This window comes from Pristiophorus japonicus, chromosome 9 (genome assembly GCF_044704955.1).
Source record: "Pristiophorus japonicus isolate sPriJap1 chromosome 9, sPriJap1.hap1, whole genome shotgun sequence".
Classification (NCBI taxonomy): Eukaryota; Metazoa; Chordata; class Chondrichthyes; family Pristiophoridae; genus Pristiophorus; species Pristiophorus japonicus.
In genome coordinates, this window is record NC_091985.1 from 170,342,808 (window position 1) to 170,361,410 (window position 18,603).

Below are 18,603 nucleotides of genomic sequence, written 5' to 3' on the forward strand. Positions count from 1 at the left end.
CCCCAATAATTTACCAGTAGGGTTATTAATAATCATTAGCTTCAATAACTCACTATTTGTAACTAACTCAATAACTATAAATAATAAATCTATTGATTATTAATAGTAGCAATGTTTCTAAATAACTCCAATAATATTAATAACCACAATTATTAATAACCCCCACTATATTTAATAAACTGAATGATTATTAGTGACCAATGGTTATATATTATCGATAATCCAATGATTATTGATAACCCAATGATTAAACCACAAATTATCAATAACCCAATGATTATCGATAACCCAATGATTAATGTCCCGATGATTATTGATAACCCAATGATTAATGCCCCGATGATTATTGATAACCCAATGATTATCAATAACCCAATGATTATCGATAACCCAATGATTAATGCCCCGATGATTATCGATAACCCAATGATTATCAATAACCCGATGATTATCGATAACCCAATGGTTAATGCCCCGATGATTATTGATAACCCAATGATTATCAATAACCCAATGATTAATGCCCCGATGATTATCGATAACCCAATGATTAATGCCCCGATGATTATTGATAACCCAATGATTAATGCCCCGATGATTATTGATAACCCAATGATTAATGCCCCGATGATTATCGATAACCCAATGATTATCGATAACCCAGTGATCACTAATTGACCATATATGTGACACTATATGATAATAACCCGCCCTGCAGCCCCCGCTGGCCTCAGTGCCGGGCCCGGGCCGGGTCACCGCCGCTCGCCGCCCTGCACACACACAGCAACCGCTCCCAGCAACAGCTGCACAACGCGGCTCCGCCTGCTCCCATTGGCCGGCTGGCGGGGACTGGCAACCGTCGCCGCCAATCAAATCAACGGTCACGGTTTCATTGGCAACGGCGCGCCTAGAAACAACGCCTGCGCAGTTAGAGTTTGGCAGAGGAGTGTGGTGAGAGGTTTCAGCAGCAGGGGTCAGGGGGACCCAGGCCTCTGGGCTGATGGGAGGGAGACATGGGACCCAGGCTCAGGGCTGATGGGGGTATCCTGGGAGCTGGGGTCAGGGGAAGGGGGACATGGGGCCCCATGCCCAGGGCTGATGGGGGTATCTTGGGAGGTGGGGTCAGGGGAAGGGAGGGAGATATAGAGACCCAAGCCCAGAGCTCTATGATCCATCATCATAGGCGGTCCCTCGAACGAGGATGACTTGCTTCCACATGAGTTCACAGATGTTTCAATGAAGGACCCGATATTCCAGTCCTGAAGGAATGCAAGATTCACACGTCAAGTTTAATATCAGTGCATTGTCAATTTTGAGTTTCCACAAACATTAAACTTGTGGAATGTAAATTGCGTGTCAAAGCCCAAACTGACTCCAAAATAGAGTGAGGCCATATCCTCCCAAGGAGTCTCACTCCTCCTCTTCACTCTGGTGTCAGGTTAAACCCTAACTCCAGATTACAGCTGCATTTACACTCTACTTGCTTTGCCCTAGCATTATGGTTATAGCGTGGCATAGTGATTGGGTCTAGGTAGCTTTTTGTGTAGGATGGGGGTATCCTGGCAGCTGGGGGTCAGGGAAAGGGAGGGAGAAAGACATGGATTTATATAGCGCCTTTCACGACCACCGGACGTCTCAAAGCGCTCTGCAGCCAATGAAATACTTTTAGAGTGTAGTCACTGTTGTAATGTAGGAAACGCGGCAGCCAATTTGCACACAGCAAGCTCTCACAAACAGCACTGTGATAATGACATGATGATCTGTTGTGTTGATTGAGGGATAAATATTGGCCAGGACACCGGGGATAACTCCCCTGCTCTTCTTTGAAATAGTGCCGTGGGATTTTTTTACGTCCACTTGAGAGGGCACATGGAGCCTCGGTTTAACATCTCATCCAAAAGACAGCATCTCTGACAGTGCAGCACTCTCTCAGCACTGCACTGGAGTGTCAGCATAGAATTATGCGCTCAAGTCCCTGGAGTGGGGCTTGAACCCACAACCTTCTGACTCAGAGGCAAGGGTGCTGCCCACTGAGTCACAGCTGATGCATGGAGGGAGACATGGAGACTCAAACTAGGAGCTCTGACCTGATTGGCTTATATAACAAGTGATTCTATTTTTGCCCAAGGCTTATATCTAAATCTCCCCCATTAGATTTTCCCCAAGCTTGGGCCAAATATCGCTGCAGAGTTCAAGCACTCAGTATGTGCAGAATGGCTGAGATTCAGAGCTGCACTGTATTCCACATCAGACTATATGGTGAAGCCGTGCGCCCCACTCTCAAAACTTTCCAGCAGTACAGAATGTAATGTACCTGTAGAGACGGCACTTCAATTGATCTGATCATTTTCTCTCCTTGACCTTCCTCTGCTGAAGGTGCGGACTCTTGCGAGGCGGATCGATCTCTGGATGCCGGCTGCTCTCCAGTACTTCTAACAGGGGCCAGTTCCTCGTGTCAGCCTAGTGAGTGATGGCAGGTAAATCAGCTAAAAAGGTAGCACAGCTGAGCCCACTGCCTTCCTCCCCTGATGTCCACAGGCAAGCTTTCCAGCAAAGGTCAGTGGATGGGTATGTGGTGCAGGGGACCCTTGCTGCTTTTAAAATCTTTCACTCGTCCAGAAAGATTTGTATCCATCTAACGCTGTCCACATACTCAGGACATCCCAACTTCACAGTTGATGAATTACTTTTGAAGTGTTGTCACTGTTGTTATGTAGGCACATGTGGCAGCCAAACAGCGCACAGCAAAGTCTGACAAACAAGAGATGATTGACCAGTAATCTTTGTATTGGTGGTGTTGGTTGAGGGGTTGAATGTTGGCCAGAACACTGGGAAAACTCCTTGGCTCTTCAAAAAAGTGCCAAAGGATCTATTACTTCTGCCTGAACAGGTCGATAGGACCTGGCTTAAACGTCTTATCCAAAATATGCCATTTCTGACAATGTCTACTGCACAGAGGTTTAGTCCAAGCGTGCAAGGCCTCAACAGATGAAGGTCTGTTGACTTAACACAGACCAGGAATCAAACTTGGGAGCTTCCGGCCTGTATGGCTCAGGACCATACACAGGCAGCCGTTTACTCATCGAGGAGCTCAAAGAGATCACTTTAAAGGGATAGTCTCTTATAGAATGCTTGAGCTGTTTGCTGACGATACAAAGGTGGGAGGAAAAGCAATGTGTGAGGAGGACACAAAAAATCTGCAAAAGGACATAGACAGGCTAAGTGAGTGGGCAAAAATTTGGCAGATGGAGTATAAATTATTATTAAGGAATCAATTATTAAGGATGTCATAGCAGCGCATTTGGAAAATGGTGACATGATAGGTCCAAGTCAGCATGGATTTGTGAAAGGGAGATCATGCTTGACAAATCTTCTGGAATTTTTTGAGGATGTTTCCAATAAAGTGGACAAAGGAGTACCAGTTGATGTGGTATATTTGGACTTTCAGAAGGCTTTCGACAAGGTCCCACACAGGAGATTAATGTGCAAAGTTAAAGCACATGGGATTGAGGGTAGTGTGCTGACGTGGATTGAGAACTGGTTGTCAGACAGGAAGCAAAGAGTAGGAGTAAATGGGTACTTTTCAGAATGGCAGGCAGTGACTAGTGGGGTACCGCAGGGTTCTGTGCTGGGGCCCCAGTTGTTTACATTGTACATTAATGATTTAGACGAGGGGATTAAATGTAGTATCTCCAAATTTGCGGATGACACTAAGTTGGGTGGCAGTGTGAGCTGCGAGGAGGATGCTATGAGGCTGCAGAGTGACTTGGATAGGTTAGGTGAGTGGGCAAATGCGTGGCAGATGAAGTATAATGTGGATAAATGTGAGGTTATCCACTTTGGTGGTAAAAACAGAGAGACAGACTATTATCTGAATGGTGACAGATTAGGAAAAGGGAAGGTGCAACGAGACCTGGGTGTCATGGTACATCAGTCATTGAAGATTGGCATGCAGGTACAGCAGGCGGTTAAGAAAGCAAATGGCATGTTGGCCTTCATAGCAAGGGGATTTGAATACAGGGGCAGGGAGGTGTTGCTACAGTTGTACAGGGCCTTGGTGAGGCCACACCTGGAGTATTGTGTACAGTTTTGGTCTCCTAACTTGAGGAAGGACATTCTTGCTATTGAGGGAGTGCAGCGAAGATTCACCAGACTGATTCCCGGGATGGTGGGACTGACCTATCAAGAAAGACTGGATCAACTGGGCTTGTATTCACTGGAGTTCAGAAGAGTGAGAGGGGACTCATAGAAACGTTTAAAATTCTGACGGGTGCAGGAAGAATGTTCCCAATGTTGGGAAGTCCAGAACCAGGGGTCACAGTCTAAGGATAAGGGGTAAGCCATTTAGGACCGAGATAAGGAGAAACTTCTTCACCCAAAGAGTGGTGAACCTGTGGAATTCTCTACCACAGAAAGTAGTTGAGGCCAATTCACTAAATATATTCAAAAGGGAGTTAGATGAAGTCCTTACTACTCGGGGGATCAAGGGGTATGGCGTGAAAGTAGGAAGGGGGTACTGAAGTTGCATGTTCAGCCATGAACTCATTGAATGGCGGTGCAGGCTAGAAGGGCTGAATGGCCTGCTCCTGCACCTACTTTCTATGTTTCTATGTTTCTATAATGTTGGAAAGTGTGAGGTGGAAAAAAATCAAAGAGCAAGTTATTATTTAAATGGAGAAAGATTGCAAAGTGCCGCGGTACAGCGGGACCTGGGGGTATTTGTGCATAAAACACAAAAGGATAGTATGCAGGTACAGTAAGTGATCAGGAAGACCAATGGTATCTTGGCCTTTATTGCAAAGGGGATGGAGTATAAAAGCAGGGAAGTCTTGCTACAGTTATACAGGGTATTGGTGAGGCCACACCTGGAATACTGCGTGCAGTTTTGGTTTCCATATTTATGAAAGGATATACTTGCTTTGGAGGCAGTTCAGAGAAGGTTCACTAGGTTGATTCCGGGGATGAGGGGGTTAACTTATGAGGAAAGGTTGAGTAGGTTGGGCCTCTACTCATTGGAATTCAGAAGAATGAGAGGTGATCTTATAGAAACGCATAAGATTATAAGGGGGCTTGACAAGGTGGATGCAGAGAGGATGTTTCCACTGATGGGGGAGACTAGAACGAGAGGGCATGATCTTAGAATAAGAGGCTGCCCATTTGAAACTGAGACAAGGAGAAATTTATTCTCTGAGGGTTGTAAATCTGTGGAATTCGCTGCCTCAGAGAGCTGTGGAAGCTGGGACATTGAATAACACAGAAATAGACAGTTTCTTAAACGATAAAGGGGATAAGGGGTTATGGGGAGCGGGCAGGAAAGTAGACCTGAGTCCATGATCGGATCAGCTATGATCTTATTGAATGGCAGAGCAGGCTTGAGGAGCCGTATGGCCTACTCCTGCTCCTATTTCATATGTTCTTGTATAAATTGATCAATGCACGATGACCTGATCAGTGTTTACGTAAATCACAATCAAAATTAAAGAATTCCTGATTAACTTTAATCTATATATAGATTGGGCTAACCAAACTGGTAGCAATACGGTGGAGGAGGATTTCCTGGAGTGTATAAGGGATAGTTTTCTGGACCAATTATGTCAAGGAACCAACTAGAGAGCAGGACATCCCAGACTGGGTCCTGTGTAATGAGAGAGGATTAATTAGCAATCTTGTTGTGCAAGGCCCCTTAGGGAAGAGTGACCATAATATGGTAGAATTCTTCATTAAGATGGAGAGTGACACAGTTAAGTCAGAGACTAGAGTCCTGAACTTAAGGAAAGGTAACTTCGATAGTATGAGACGTGAATTGGCTAGGATAGACTGGCGAATGATACTTAAAGGGTAGACAGTGGATAGGCAGTGGCAGACATTTAAAGATCATATGGATGAACTTCAACAATTCTACATCACTGTCTGGCGTAAAAATAAAACGGGGAAGGTGGCTCAACTGTGGCTATCAAGGGAAATTAGGGATAGTGTTAAATCCAAGGAACAGGCATATAAATTGGCCAGAAAAAGCAGCAAACCTGAGGACTGGGAGAAATTTAGAATTCAGCAGAGGAGGACAAAGGGTTTAATTAGGAGGGGGAAAATAGAGTATGAGAGTAAACTTGCAGGTAACATAAAAACTGACTGCAAAAATTCTATAGATATGTAAGAGAAAAAGATTAGTGAAGACAAATGTAGGTCCCTTGCAGTCAGATTCAGGTGAATTTATAATGGGGACCAAAGAAATAGCAGACCAATTGAACAAATACTTTGGTTCTGTCTTCACTAATGAAGACACAAATAACCTTCCGGAAATACTAGGGGACCGAGGGTCTAGCGAGAAGGAGGAATTGAAGGAAATCCTGATTAATCAGGAAATTATGTTAGGGAAATTGATGGGATTGAAGGCCGATAAATCCACAGGGCCTGATAGTCTGCATCCCAGAGTACTTAAGGAAGTGGCCCTAGAAATAGTGGATGCATTGGTGATCATTTTCCAACATTCTATAGATTCTGGATCAGTTCCTATGGATTTGAGGGTAGCTAATGTAACCCCACTTTTTAAAAAAGGAGGGAGAAAAAAAACAGGGAATTATAGACTGGTTAGCTTGACATCGGTAGTGGGGAAAATGTTGGAATCAATTATTAAAGATGAACTAGCAGCACATTTGGAAAGCAGTGACAGGATCGGTCCAAGTCAGCATGGATTTATGAAAGGGAAATCATGCTTGACAAATCTTCTAGAATTTTTTGAGGATGTAACTAGTAGAGTGGACAAGGGAGAACCAGTGGATGTGGTGTATTTGGACTTTCAAAAGGCTTTTGACAAGGTCCCACACAGAGATTAGTGTGCAAAATTAAAGCACATGGTATTGGGGGTAATGTATTGACTTGGATAGAGAACTGGTTGACAGACAGGAAGCAAAGAGTAGGAATAAACGGGTCCATTTCAGAATGGCAGGCAGTGATTAGTGGGGTACCGCAAGGTTCAGTGCTGGGCCTCCAGCTATTTACAATATACATTAATGATTTGGACGAAGGAATTGAGTGTAATATCTCCAAGTTTGCAGATGATACTAAGCTGGGTGGCAGGGTGAGCTGTGAGGAGCATGCTAAGAGGCTGCAGGGTGACTTGGACAGGTTAGGTGAGTGGGCAAATGCATGGCAGATGCAGTATAATGTAGATAAATGTGAAGTTATCCACTTTGGGGGCAAAAACACGAAGGCAGAATATTATCTGAATGGTGACAGATTAGGAAAAGGGGAGGTGCAACGAGACCTGGGTGTCATGGTACATCAGTCATTGAAGGTTGGCATGCAGGTACAGCAGGCGGTTAAGAAAGCAAATGGCATGTTGGCCTTCATAGTGAGGGGATTTGAGTACAGGGGCAGGGAGGTGTTGCTACAGTTGTACAGGGCCTTGGTGAGGCCACACCTGGAGTATTGTGTACAGTTTTGGTCTCCTAACCTGAGGAAGGACATTCTTGCTATTGAGGGAGTGCAGCGAAGGTTCACCAGACTGAATCCCGGGATGGCAGGACTGACATATGAAGAAAGACTGGATCGACAAGCTTGTATTCATTGGAATTTAGAAGAATGTGAGGGGATCTCATAGAAACATATAAAATTCTGACGGGATTGGACAGGTTAGATGCAGGAAGAATGTTCCCGATGTTGGGGAAGTCCAGAACCAGGGGTCACAGTCTAAGGATAAGGGGTAAGCCATTTAGGACCGAGATGAGGAGAAACGTCTTCACCCAGAGAATTGTGAACCTGTGGAATTCTCTACCACAGAAAGTTGTTGAGTCCAGTTTGTTAGATATATTCAAAAGGGAGTTAGATGTGGCCCTTACGGCTAAAGGGATCAAGGGGTATGTAGAGAAAGCAGGAATGGGGTACTGAAGTTGCATGATCAGCCATGATCATATTGAATGGTGGTACAGGCTCGAAGGTCCGAATGGCCTACTCCTGCACCTATTTTCTATGTTTCTAACTCTCTTTTGGGATATAAAAAGCCAAATTTTGTTTTGGAACAGGGAGTCTATTGGCAGAATCATCCAATGGGGTAATGATTTCCGATCGGCGTGCGAAGGCCATGTACCACAAGGATGGACGTGACGAGTGACCAATGGCAGGAGCGTGGGTGCGGGGCGGTTGGAGGTTATGTGATACTGCCAAGAATATGGCAACTCTACCCAGTCGGCATGTCATGGGTTCATCAGGTTACGGTGATGAATTACTATTTAACTTGGTTTTCCCCCAATCACGGTGCTGCTACAACCTGGACGAATTGACAGATCGCCTGTCGGTGATCCTGGCAGCACTTTCCCAAAATGGCTGCTCTTTGTGTTAGAGCCAGAGCAGTGATTGGTGGCTGACTATTTGGTCATGGGAGCACTACAGGTGAACCTGAGCACATGCTTGCTCGATATTCCATTGTCCTGCAAGAATCACTCAGTGGTAGTTAGGAGATGAAGCCCTAGCTGACGTTTTTCTTCTCTATATCTACAACCTCATGTATTCAAGGTCTAATAAGATTTCAATTCTGTATACGAATATTTTAATCTAGAAACAAGACACTACAAGTGTATTATTTTATATGAACGGAAGTATTACATGAAGAGCATCTGCGAACGAGTTCTCGAATGCAGGGCTGTATTCATTCATCTGCATTTCATTTGCTTTTCTGCGGTTGCTCTGCTCATAAGGATCACTATGTTTGCAGTATTTACAAAAATAAGCATGCTCACTGGAACATATCGTGGGTAGGAAATTGATTAAAACATTTTTATATAATGTAAACAACTTTTGTGCCATTCCATACTTGGAATTGCTCCAATTACTACTTTTATTACTATCTGACCAATGAGATCATCATACCAGGAAGCATCAAGTGTTCAAAATAATGTACATCCCACGACGGCAGATTTCAACCGGCACCTTTTACTCTGAACCTGCCTCTGTATTGTAATTACATAGAATCAACAGCACAGAACCAGGCCACTCGGCCTAACTTGGCCTATAGCAGCGTTTATATTCCACACTAGCCTCCTGCCACTCGCAGGAACATCGTTGCAGCCTTCTGCACATGCGCGCGGTATCCCGGAGCCGCACATGTGCATCCGATCCACTTCTGCACATGCGCGCGGTATCCCGGAGCCGCACATGCGCATCCGATCCACTTCTGTGCATGCACGCTGTTTACCGAAACCGCGCATGTGCACTGCCCAACCATTGCTGCCTGCTGAGGGCCACACTTTCCTCGGATCCGTGGGAGGTCACTGGATCCGTTGGTGGCCGGGGGAGAGAAGAATCGAAAGGGGAGAGAGAGGGAATCGGAGAGGGGATCAAAAAGGGAAGAGAGAGGGGATTGGAGGGGGATGGGGAGAGAGAGAGAGGTGAAGCGAGAGATGGAATAGGAAGGGGGAACAATATCCAGATGGTAAGATGGGTCACGTTCTTTCAATCCCACCTTGTCGAGCCCCCTCATTATCTTATGTTTCAATAAGATCACCTCTCATTCTTCTGAACTCCAATGTGTATAGGCCCAACTTACTCAAGCTATCCTCATATGTCATAGAAACATAGAAAATAGGTGCAGGAGTAGGCCATTCGGCCCTTCTAGCCTGCACCGCCATTCAATGAGTTCATGGCTGAACATTCAACTTCAGTACCCCATTCCTGCTTTCTCGCCATACCCCTTGATCCCCTAGTAGTAAGGACCTCATCTAACTCCTTTTTGAATATATTTAGTGAATTGGCCTCAACAACTTTCTGTGGTAGAGAATTCCACAGGTTCACCACTCTCTGGGTGAAGAAGTTCCTCCGCATCTCGGTCCTAAATGGCTTACCCCTTATCCTTAGACTGTGACCTCTGGTTCTGGACTTCCCCAACATTGGGAACATTCTTCCTGCATCTAACCTGTCTAACCCCGTCAGAATTTTATATGTTTCTATGAGGTCCCCTCTCATTCTTCTGAACTCCAGTGAATACAAGCCCAGTTGATCCAGTCTTTCTTGATAGGTCAGTCCCGCCATCCCGGGAATCAGTCTGGTGAACCTTCGCTGCACTCCCTCAATAGCAAGAATGTCCTTCCTCAGGTTAGGAGACCAAAACTGTGCACAATACTCCAGGTGTGGCCTCACCAATGCCCTGTACAACTGTAGCAACACCTCCCTGCCCCTGTACTCAAATCCCCTTGCAATGAAGGCCAACATGCCATTTGCTTTCTTAACCGCCTGCTGCACCTGCATGCCAACCTTCAATGACTGATGTACCATGACACCCAGGTCTCTTTGCACCTCCCCTTTTCCTAATCTGTCACCATTCAGATAATAGTCTGTCTCTCTGTTTTTACCACCAAAGTGGATAACCTCACATTTATCCACATTATACTTCATCTGCCATGCATTTGCCCACTCACCTAACCTATCCAAGTCGCTCATCTCAGGAATCAACCTAGTGAACCTTCTCTGAACAGCCTCCAATGCAAGTATATCCTTCTTTAAATACGGAGACCAAAAACTGTACGCAGTACTCCAGGTGTGGCCTCACCAATACCCTGTACAGTTGTAGCAGGACTTCTCTGCTTTTATACTCCATCCCCCTTGTAGAGGGACGTGATCGAGGCCCAGGAGAGGCACGAATTCGGCGCCCAGCACGGGCCAGCCCACACTGCGATATGTGTGCGCACTAGGTCCGTGCAGCAGAGCTGGTCTCCAGTTGTCTTGGTTAATCCTTGCCACTAGACCAAGACCTAGCTCTGTCAAGCCCGTGTGGTGGCTGGTGTGCAACTGACACGAGACTCCTGCATGCCTGACACGAGACTCCCAAAAGAACCACACGTTAAAAATATCCACGCACAGGCATCTTCCACCCTACACTATGTAGTTCAGGACCTGGAATATTACGACCTTCATTGAAACACATGTGAACTCATCCTTTTTTGGTGTGGAAGCAAGTCATCCTCGTTTCGAGGGACTGCTTATGATGATGACTCTATCCCCCTTGCAATAAAAGCCAACATTCCATTTGCCTTCCTGATTACTTGCTGTATCTGCATACTAACTTTTTGTGTTTCATGCACAAGGACCCCCATATCTCTGTGTACTGCAGCACTTTGCAATTTTTCTCCATTTAAATTATAATTTGCTTTTCTATTATTTCTGCCAAAGTGGATACCTCACATTTTCCACACAGTATACTCCATCTGCCAAACCTTTGCCCACTCACTTAGCCTGGCTATATCCCTTTGCAGATTTTTTGTGTTCCCCTCACAATTTGCTTTCCCACCCATCTTTGTATCATCAGCAAACTTGGCTACATTACACTTTGTTTGTATTCTTTATGGTCTTATCAAGTCACCCCTCCCCAGCACTGTAATCTCCTCCACACTCCATCAGCTCCGCTGGGCGGGCCACACTATTCGCATGCCTGACACGAGACGCCCAAAACAAGCGCTCTACTCGGAGCTCCGACACGGCAAGCGAGGCCAAGGTGGGCAGAGGAAACGCTTCAAGGACACCCTCAAAGCCTCCTTGAAAAAATGTAACATCCCCACCGACACCTGGGAATCCCTGGCCCAAGACCACCCAAAGTGGAGGAAGTGCACCCGGGAGGGCGCTGAGCACCTCGAGTCTCTTCGCCGAGAGCAAGCTGAAGCCAAGCGTCGACAGCGGAAGGAGCGCACGGCAACCCACGCACCCCACCCACCTGTTCCTTCAACCACCGTCTGTCCTACCTGTGACAGAGACTGTAAGTCCTGCATTGGAATCTTCAGTCACCTGAGAACTCATTTCTAGTGTGGAAGCAAGTCATCCTCGACTCCGAGGGACTGCCTAAGAATCTCCTCTAGCCCTACTACTATTTTGTGTAGCACTGTAAATCAAGTGCCCCCTGATTAAAGGGGAGCACTAAAACCAATAATTAAACCAATTAACTTTTAGACAGTAACTTAAATCAAATTAAAATTTGGTTGCCGGGGGTGACGATACACTCCAGTCCCTCCGGTGCCCACCTCTCGCCTCCAGCTCTACAACTATTTTGTTGTTGAACATTAATACGTGCCCCCTGATTAAAGGGGGGGGGGGCGACACTAAAACCGACACACTTAAGCAAATAAAATTTAGACAGCCAACTTAAATCAAATTAAAATGTGGTTGCCAGGGGTGATGATACACTCCAGTGCCCGCCTCTTGCCTCCAGCTCTACAACTATTTTGTGTAGAAACAGTCAAGTGCCCCCTGATTAAAGGGGGGGGGGGGGTCACACTCCAAGAACTTTTCAAGTGCCCCTTGTTTTTTTGGAGGGCACTAAAAACACAAATTATACAAGTGCCCCTTCCTCCAGCTCTGCAACTCTGAGATCTCTGCGCTCCTGCAAATCTGACCTCTTGTGCATCCCTGATTTTAATGGCTCCACCATTGGTGACCGTGCATTCAGCTGCCTGGACCCTATGTTCTGCAATTGCCCCACTAACCCCCTCTCTCTCCCTATAGCCAGGGCACTGCCAGTCACCAATCTCACACAAACACACAGCCCTCTGACAACCAGCGCTCAGCACAGACACGCTGACTTGCAACAGCTGCGCCAAGCACTGTTCAAGCCCAGCTTCAGCTGCTCTCACAGATTGCCAGAGAGGAAAGAGTGTGTGGGGAGAGAGAAGGGTCACTGCAATTGCACCCCTCCTCTTTGGCGCTGCATTATTTTCAGAGCTGCCTTGCAATGCACCTCGCAATGGAAGGACGGGGTCGCCTCGCTGCTTGCAATTAGCGGCAGGAAGCCGGGGAATGGGGCCCGGCGAATAGCTGGTCTCCTGGCAATCACAAGAGGCAGAGCCAGGGGCAGTGAAAAGCCCTCCCCGGTCAAGACACAGCTACAAGCGGAAGTCCAGCCCGGAGACTTAGAACTGCAGCCCGGTTGCGACTGATCCTCTGATTCTCCGGTCTTTTATCCGTGGAGTGCGAGGTTTGCAGGGCTCGGTGGAGGTGCGCACTGAGTGCAACAGCAGCCCGGCTCAGTAAACAAGCCTCCCCCTTGAGCCGCATTCATTGCCAATACCCTGGCATGCTCAACCCATGAAACCATGGCAGACGTGAAAGTGAAGCAAGAAGCTGCAGATCCCGCGGGGTTGGAAAACAGGTAAAGTTTCTGCGTGGTCTTCTCCCCTCTCTTCCCCCCCCCCCCCTTCTATAAACGGGGTTGGGGGTAATACATTAGCATGGATAGAGGATTGGCTAACTAACAGAGAACAGAGAGTCGGGATAAATGGTTCATTCTCTGGGTGGCATCCAGTAACTAGTGGGGTGCCACAGGGATCAGTGCTGGGACCCCAACTATTTACAATCTATATTAACGACTTGCAAGAAGGGACCGAGTGTAACATAGCCAAGTTTGTTGACGATACAAAGATGGGAGGAAAAGCAATGTGTGAGGAGGACACAAAACATCTGCAAAAGGACACAGACAGGCTAAGTAAGTGGGTAAAAATTTGGCAGATGGCGTATAATGTTGGATCGTGTGCGGTCATGCACTTTGGCAGAAAAAAAATCAAAGAGCAAGTTATTATTTAAATGGAGAAAGATTGCAAAGTGTTGCAGTACAGCATGACCTGGGGGTACTTGTGCATGAAACACAAAAGGTTAGTATGCAGGTATAGCAAGTGATCAGGAAGGCCAATGGAATCTTGGCCTTTATTGCAAAGGGGATGGAGTATTAAAGCAGGGAAGTCTTGCTACAGCCATACAGGGTATTGGTGAGGCCACACCTGGAATACTGCGTGCAGTTTTGGTTTCCATATTTACGAAAGGATATACTTGCTTTGGAGGCAGTTCAGAGTAGGTTCACTAGATTGATTCGGGGGATGAGGAGGTTGACTTATGAGGAAAGGTTGAGTAGGTTGGGCCTCTATTCATTGGAATTCAGAAGAATGAGAGGTGATCTTATCGAAACGTATAAGATTATGAGGGGGCTTGACAGGGTGGATGCAGAGAGGATGTTTCCACTGATGGGGAGACTAAAACTAGAGAGCATGATCTTAGAATAAGGGACCGCCCATTTAAAACTGAGATGAGGAGAAATTTCTTCTCCTGAGGGTTATAAATCTGTGGAATTTGTTGCCTGAGAGAGCTGTGGAAGCTGGGACATTGAATAAATTTAAGACAGAAATAGACAGTTTCTTAAACGATAAGGGGTTATGGGGAGCGGGCAGGGAAGTGGAGCTGAGTCCATGATCAGATCAGCCATGATCTTATTGAATGGCGGAGCAGGCTCGAGGGGCCATATGGCCTACTCTCGCTTCTATTTCTTATGTTATGTTCTTATGTTCAATGTGTATAGGCCCAACCTACTCAACCTGTCCTCATAAGTCAACCCCTTCATCTCCGGAATCAACCGAGGTGAACCTTCTCTGAACAGCCTCCAATGCAAGAAGGGAATAGAGGGATATGCTAATCATCATGGGCAGTCCCTCGGGGCCGAGGATGACTTGCTTCCACGCTAAAAACGAGTACTCGGGTGACTGATGAACTCATTTTAAACGGTGGAAGATGCGTGAATTCTTTTAACGTGGGGTGGCCGTTGCACACCAGCTACCACACGGGCTTGATGGAGCAAGGTCTTGGTCCAGTGGCTAGGCTCCGCCGCGTGTGCCAGTTCATACACACACAGACTAAAACATACTCCTTCTGTCGTCCTTCCTTCCTCCCTCCCACAGGACCTCCCTCTATGTGGAACACTCACAGAACTGTACCCAAGGATGAGGCAGAGGCTTCACGAGGCAGGGAGAAGCTTTTTGTTTACTGTGCTGCTGTTAAGCAGTTCTTCTTCACAGACTTATCTTTCCACCCCTAACTGAGAGGCAACTGAGACAAATACAGTAATGAATGATCCCAGTTGTTCACCAAGTTCTAGTCAATGACCCTGCTCTCAGCATCACACCATGCCAGGATCAGGCTAGTCACACGACATTAATAGATAAATGACTGAAGACTCAACCCTGGAACAAGCTCGACCTCCATGACTCTATAGTTACACAGAACATACGAAGGCTCAGTATGAACATCCCAATGTATTTCAACCTGAAGTAGAGGAACTGGAGCTGATTAAACGGCGCAGCTATGCTTGCTACTTCAATTAGCTGGGGGCTTCCTATTCCTGTATAAAATGCACTGAAACATCGATTCAAAACCTGGAATTCGGCACTCGCTTTGCATTTATTTCGGACATAGATGATTGTGAAATCAGGCACACAATTCACGACCGTGATGATCTGCTGATAGATTTAGACGAGAGGAGGCTCGAGTGAAACATAAAAGCCGGCATAGACTATTTGGGCAGTCTCTGTGCTGTATATCCTATGTAATCTTGTTGCTGACCATTGATGTAACAGCATGACTTAATGATGGAGACAGACACATTTGTTAAGAATAGAATTTAACTAACTAGTTGTAGGTGTACTGCATGTCGTGTTGTCACTGTAATATGGTTTCTGTATTTCATAAGAACATAAGAAATAGGAGCAGGGGTAGGCCATTTGGCCCCTCGAGCCTGCTCCGCCATTCAATAAGATCTTGGCTGATCTGACTTTGATCTCAACTCCATTTCCCCGCCCGCTCCCCATAACCCTTGCAATGACAAAGGATAAGCAGTAGAAGTAGCTGAACTGGCGTCAGTTTAGCATTTCGTATCAGATACGCCTTCAGGAGGTAAATGCATACGGGTTTGCCTCTGCAAGACTCCAACTTTGAAAGAAAGAGATGGAATGCATTCCACAGATGTAACTTATTCAGAATTGACCTGACAATAAACCCGCTCTAGTTTTGTGCATGCGGTTTATAATGTAATCTCAGTCCCTCTCTATTGCCTTGTAATGTACTGAAAACGGTATATTCTCTCTTCCATCACGTGACTATGATACATCAGTGATAGTTGTGCAGTACCAGAAGTGGTGCTCTGCTGAGCATTATTCCAAGGTTGTTGAGGTGTATGGAGCTAATATTTACATGTTGTTATTATAATGTCTTGCTACTTGGATAAGGCCACAGCTAGTTGTTACTTCTGCTCGATTTATCCTTTCTCTTTTTCACCCTAGGATTTTAGAACTCTGCCAGCAGTTCCCACAAGGAATCACAGACCAAGTTATTCAGAATGACATGCCACAGGTGGAACCGCAGAAGAGGGCGATGGTCATCAACAGACTTCTCTCAATAGTAGGCCATTTAATGTTCTTCATTAAAGAGACAGGCTTGCATTTATATAGCGCCTTTCACAACCTCCCATTCCAAAGCGCTTGACTGCCAATGAAATATTTTGAAGTGCAGTCACTGTTATAATGTGGGAAATGCGGCAGCCAGTTTGCACACAGCAAGTTCCCACAAACAGCAATGTGATAATGGCCGGATCATCTGTTTTAGTGATGTTGGTTGAAGGATGAAGGATAAATGTTGGCCAGGACCCTGGGGACAACGCTCCTGCTCTTCATTGGATAGTGCCGTGGGACCTGTAATGTCCACCTGAGAGAGCAGACAGGGCCACATTTAATATCTCTCCTGAAGGACGGCACCTCAGCATTTCCTCAATTTTGCACTGGAGCGGCAGTCTGGATTATGGGCTCGAGGCTCTAGAGTGGGACTTGGACCCATATAGTGGCCTGGAATTTGTGGTCGGGATGATGGGGAACTGGTAGCGTTTGCTGTCATTCCACATTTGAAACTGAGCGCAACTTCGGGATTTGGTGCATGTGGAAATCCCAAAGTTGCGGTCTGTCATTCACTGCTCCAGCCTCTTTCCCCCCGCCGCTCCACAGAGGTGGCAATCAGTGAAATCTTGTAAATCATTGAAACTGATGCCAACTTCGTCTCATCCGCAGTAATTACGCTGTTAAATTCCCCACTAGAGGTTAGATCCAAAGGGATTAGGTGTAACTGGGGGTATTAACAGCGTATTGACTGCTAGACAAAAGTTATGGCCCTGAAAAACTTTTAATTTGTCCTTTCTAATAAAAGTTAGCATTTTAATGAAACTTTTCACTTTTTAAAAAAAGTTTTGTGCCTCTTTATTTCAGGTTTGCCGTTTCCCCATGTGAGAGCCCCAATCTTTTTCTTGCTCTCTCTAACTATTTAAAAAAAGTTAGAATTTTAAGGTACCTGCTCACTTGTTCGCTGTCTGTGAGAATTCTGTCTTTTGATTGGCTGCTTAGACGTCATAGCAGCTCACTCTAGGGGATCCCCATTAAGTTCTGTTGAATTGAATTGTAGATTGGAAATCCCAAAGTTCTGAACACTGGGATTGCGAGATCCTTGTGCAGAGCATACTTCGGGGCCAGCGACGAATGCATTTGCTTTGTTGCTGACCACAAATTCCGGGCCCATATTAAAAAATTTGTTCCTGTCATCGTTTTCATGCTAGTGTCTTGTTTATGTGTTTAGACTCGTGACCTTGTGAATTAAACATTGAATTGCTCTTCGAACTACCTGCATTCTAGGATATAACTTCCAAGTTTTTTGGGGACTGTTGTTTGCATATTTAATGCGTGCTTAGATGGATACAGATTTGCGTTTTATTTTTCTAATAATAAATGCTGTGTCATTCTGTGCTCAGTACTGTTTTGTGCCAAATCATTTGTTTTTCCTTTTTTAAAACGATGAAGCTCCAATCTGTCAAATGAGGAGGATGGGGGGAAATGCTTCATTGCCATTTCTTAGCTTGAAGTGTGGACATTTCACCTAGTTTAATTGCTATAATGTTGCTGAATAGTTTAACTGTTCTATTGTAACACTGAAGCTTTTGATTACCTCTAAAACAGGAAGGAGAATTGAAGTCATTCTGTTATTGAATCATTTCAGGGTCAGCTAGATCTGCTGAGGGGGACTTCTGGTCTCCTTTATCGAATAAAGGATTCCCAATCTACAAGGTGAGCATAGAAACATAGAAAATAGGTGCAGGAGCAGGCAATTCGAGCCTGCATCACCATTCAAGATGATCAGGCTGATCATGCACCTCCGTACCCCTTTCCTGCCTCTCTCCATACCCCTTGATCCCTTCAGCCGTAAGGGCCCTATCTAACTCCCTTGTGAATATATCTAACAAACTGGCATCAACAACTCTCTGCGGTAGAGAATTCCACAGGTTCACAATTCTCTGAGTGAAGAAGTTTCCCCTCATCTCAGTCCTAAATGGCTTACCCCTTATCCTTGGACTGTGTCCCCTGGTTCTGGACTTCCCCAACATCGGGAACATTCTTCCTGCATCTAACCTGTCCAGCCCTGTCAGAATTTTATATGTTTCTAAGCGATCCCCTCTCATTCTTCTAAACTCCAGTGAATACAGGCCCAGTCGATCCAGTCTCTCCTCATATGTCAGTCCTGCCATCCCGGAAATCAGTCTGGTGAACCTTCGCTGCACTCCCTCAATAGCAAGAACGTCCTTCCTCAGATTAGGAGACCAAAACTGAACACAATATTCCTCAGTGGCTTCTTTTGATCCTCGGTGTAGCTACGGGAGCACCAGCTTTGCATCACCCGGTTGGATTTTTGGATTGTGGAAAGGAACAGGAGGAAGCCATTCCACCATTCAATTCGAGCATGGCTGATCTGCACCTCGATTCCGCTCTCCTGCCT

The 18,603-nt window shown here is 45.8% G+C and overlaps 2 protein-coding genes across 11 annotated transcripts in view; one reads left to right on the forward strand and one right to left on the reverse strand.

Moving 5' to 3' along the window:
• Window positions 1–2,376, reverse strand: part of dzank1 (double zinc ribbon and ankyrin repeat domains 1) — a 133,544-nt gene extending 131,168 nt beyond the window's left edge. For 4 of the 8 annotated variants that reach the window (XM_070890118.1, XM_070890117.1, XM_070890112.1 and 1 more), the window contains exon 1: window positions 708–834. The gene's annotated coding sequence lies outside the window, so the exon portion shown is untranslated. Of the gene's footprint in view, window positions 1–707; window positions 835–2,314 lie in introns of those variants that run through there. The other 4 variants (XM_070890114.1, XM_070890113.1, XM_070890116.1 and 1 more) reach the window with 3 other exon arrangements.
• polr3f (polymerase (RNA) III (DNA directed) polypeptide F) overlaps window positions 2,253–18,603 on the forward strand; it is a 39,321-nt gene continuing 22,970 nt past the window's right edge. The window contains exons 1-3 of one of the 3 annotated variants that reach the window (XM_070890126.1): window positions 2,253–2,477; window positions 16,077–16,194; window positions 17,830–17,897. In XM_070890126.1, coding sequence (XP_070746227.1) covers window positions 16,138–16,194; window positions 17,830–17,897 — 125 coding nt within the window. In that variant the 5' untranslated portion in view covers window positions 2,253–2,477; window positions 16,077–16,137. The other 2 variants (XM_070890125.1, XM_070890124.1) reach the window with 2 other exon arrangements.